This window comes from Phocoena phocoena, chromosome 13 (assembly GCF_963924675.1).
Source record: "Phocoena phocoena chromosome 13, mPhoPho1.1, whole genome shotgun sequence".
NCBI classification, from domain to species: domain Eukaryota; kingdom Metazoa; phylum Chordata; class Mammalia; order Artiodactyla; family Phocoenidae; genus Phocoena; species Phocoena phocoena.
Window position 1 is genome coordinate 72,312,999 of NC_089231.1, and position 2,998 is coordinate 72,315,996.

At 55.5% G+C, this 2,998-nt stretch overlaps 1 protein-coding gene across 1 annotated transcript; it reads right to left on the reverse strand.

The window, feature by feature from the left end:
- Positions 1 to 307: 307 nt before the first annotated feature.
- On the reverse strand, positions 308 to 1,681 carry SELPLG (selectin P ligand). The gene has a single exon (XM_065890118.1). The coding sequence runs from the start codon at positions 1,679 to 1,681 to the stop codon at positions 308 to 310; it is 1,374 nt and encodes a 457-aa protein (XP_065746190.1).
- Positions 1,682 to 2,998: the final 1,317 nt, after the last annotated feature.

Consider the following 2,998-nt stretch of genomic DNA (forward strand, 5'->3'; position numbering starts at 1 on the left):
GCCGTGGGAGGCATTAGAGGGGGCCAAGAACACATGGGAGAAAAAAAAAAAAGAACACATTGGAGGCAGGGAGGTGGAGGCGGCCTCTCCAGCCTCCACTGGAGGCTCCGTTTGCCAGGCCTGCTTTGGTGCCTGGACCTTGACTGCTCTCAGTCCCGTGTAGGGCGGCCAGGGTTCCCACCCTAAACATTCCCATCCCCAGGCGCCTCCAAGGAAGCCCGGACCCATGGCATAGAGCCTGGGTATGGGTGGCGGCCCAGCGAGGCCGCTTGGGGGGCTGGTCCTGCTCAGGCAGCCCGGCCGGGAGCTAAGGGAGGAAGCTGTGCAGGGTGAGGTCATCCCCCTCGCGGTCCTCCCCAGACCCCGCCTTCAGGCCCTGGCTCTTGGCCTTAGGCAGGCCCCCGTTGGCCATGGCAGCTGGCCCCTCACCCCCCTCGGGCAGCAGGGATGAGATGCAGACCATCTCGGTGGGGGAGTAATCGCGCACGGGGTACAGGTGGTTCTTGCGGGACAGGCGGATGGCCAGCACCACGGTGCATACGAGGAAGATGGTGGCCACCAGGGCCAGGATGAGGATGGCCAGCAGACACTGCTTCACCGAGCTGGCGTCAAGCGGGCCCTCTGTGGAGCTTGGGGCCACAGAGCTCTGGGGGAAAAGACTCTGACCATTTTTCCATTTGTAGGTCAAGTTATCAGATGAATTGCCAACTGCCACAATGGTGCTCTTAGGAGGGTCAGAGGGCACAGTGAGGGCTGTGGTTAGGCCCCTTGTGGTAGCAGGTCTTGTGGGCAGGGTCTTCACAGTGGCTGGATCTGTGGGCAGGGCCCCTGTGGTAGTGGGCTCCATGGAAAGAACTGCTGTAGTGGCCAGTTCTGTGGACAGGGCCTCTATGACTGTGGGTCCCATGAACAGGGCCTCTGTGGCAGTGGATTCTGTGGACAGGGTCTCCGTGACAGCGGGTTCTGTGGACAGGGTCTCCGTGGCAGTGGGTTCTGTGGACAGGGTCTCCGTGGCAGTGGGTTCTGTGGACAGGGTCTCCGTGGCAGTGGGTTCTGTGGACGGGGCCCCCGTGGCAGTGGATTCTGTGGACAGGGCCCCTGTGGACAGGGCCTCCATGGCTGTGTGTTCTGTGGCCGGTGCCATTGTGCTTGCTGGCTCCGTGGGCAGGGTCTCTGTGGACAGAGCCTCTGTGGCTGCAGGTTCTGTGGCCAGTGCCGCTCTGCCTGCTGGCCCTGTGGACAGGGCCTCCACTGCAGCTGTTTCTGTGGATGGAACCTCCATGATGGGAGGGATTACAGTGACTGGTTCTTTGGTCAGAGTGACCAGTTCCATGCTCACATTCCCAGTGGCTGCCCCTCTTGCATCCAGGACAGCAGGGTCCCTTGTGGCCACCTCCAGAGTGGTTGGCTCAGGTGTTAAAGGCCCTGCAGACTCTCTCTGCTCCAATGTTCCCATCACAGGCAGAAGCTTGGGGGCCTCGGTGCTATAGTTAAGCATTTCTGGAGGGTCCGTCTGTATGTCATAGTCATATATGTCGGAGTCGTCCTCATCCACTTCTCTCCGGCCACGGACAAGCAGGGGGCCTGGGGCCTCCTTGGCTCCATCCTCCCAGGTCTCCCACAGCTGGAGGCTGCTTCCAGGGCCCAGCAGGGCCAGGAGCAATAGGAGTTTCAGAAACATGGCACCTGGAGGGGGATACGGACAGAGGGATGTCAGGATAGCTGTACCCCTGGACCTGCCAAGCACCCTCGACGGCCACAGCTGGGAGCTCATCTGGCCTGGGGCATCCTTGTGATCCAGCAAATGCCTGGTGCACAGAAGACCCTCAGCAAATAGCAGCTATTATTACTTATCAACATCAATGAATCCGTCTGGGGGGTAGCCCTTCAATTCCCTCTACATGGTGCATAGAAATGCGTTTGCCTCCTTATTCTTTTTTATTAAAACTTTTTATTTGTGGGCAAGACAATCTACTGGGGTGCGGAAAGATAATATTAGATCTTCTAGTTATATTAACTTTGATGTCACTGCTTAATTTCTATTTTTGTATACATTTATAATATATTATGAGTGCAGTGGTACTTGTATACAATTAATAAATAGGCCAATGTTCCTATATCATCCACTGATGGGGTCCATGAGCAAGTTTGGTGGCTGCAGCTTTGCAGGATAAAGCTGTTCGTTTGGCCCTTTGAGGCTTCTCAGAGTCCGATCCTGACTCTTCTCTCCACATCATTCTGTTCCACTTTTCCTTATCTTGGCTCCCATCCCACACAGCCCTGTCCTGTCCCTCAGATTCTCAGTTTTCTCGTCCTTTATTCGTGTCTTGGCTTGGCCCAGTTCCCTTTGGCCGGGTCCTCACTTACATGATGGGGATGACAGCACCTATCTGGAGACTATTGTGAGGATAACGTGAGGTGATACCTGCAAAGCGCTTAGCACTTTGCTCCCATCTCCAGCTCCCACAAAGGGCAGCTACTTCAGTTCTTTCAGTAAATCTATCCCATAAGTCCTCAAGGGCCCAGAGCCATCAACTGCTCTATCTGGGGCCAGGAGATAAACTCAAATCTTTTCTGAAGAGGCTGTCCTCAGCGAGTTGACAGTCATCTCATTTGCCTGTGAGTAGGGAGGGCCACTGTCCATCCTGGTATCACCCCTCAGCCTCCCAAACAGGTAGCCAGAAAGGGCAGTGCCTTTCCCTTTGGACATCTCATTGATCTTTCTACTTGGCCTTGTGAACGCTCACGCCCTCTGGATTTCCCTCTCTCCCCTTACACTCCCCCTGGCACTGGCTGGTATCTGTGGGATTCAAAATCTTGCAGCTGAGACTCCTGTGGTGACCAACAGCTGTGTTCTGGGGCAGGATTCACGTATCACTCGATTCCCTGACATAACACCCTTCAGCAATATGCAGTCCCAGGCACAGTGTCTGGGGCAGAGCCTGGATAATTTCCGGTACCTTTCCTTGCTTGTTTTTTTAATTGGAGTATAGTTGAT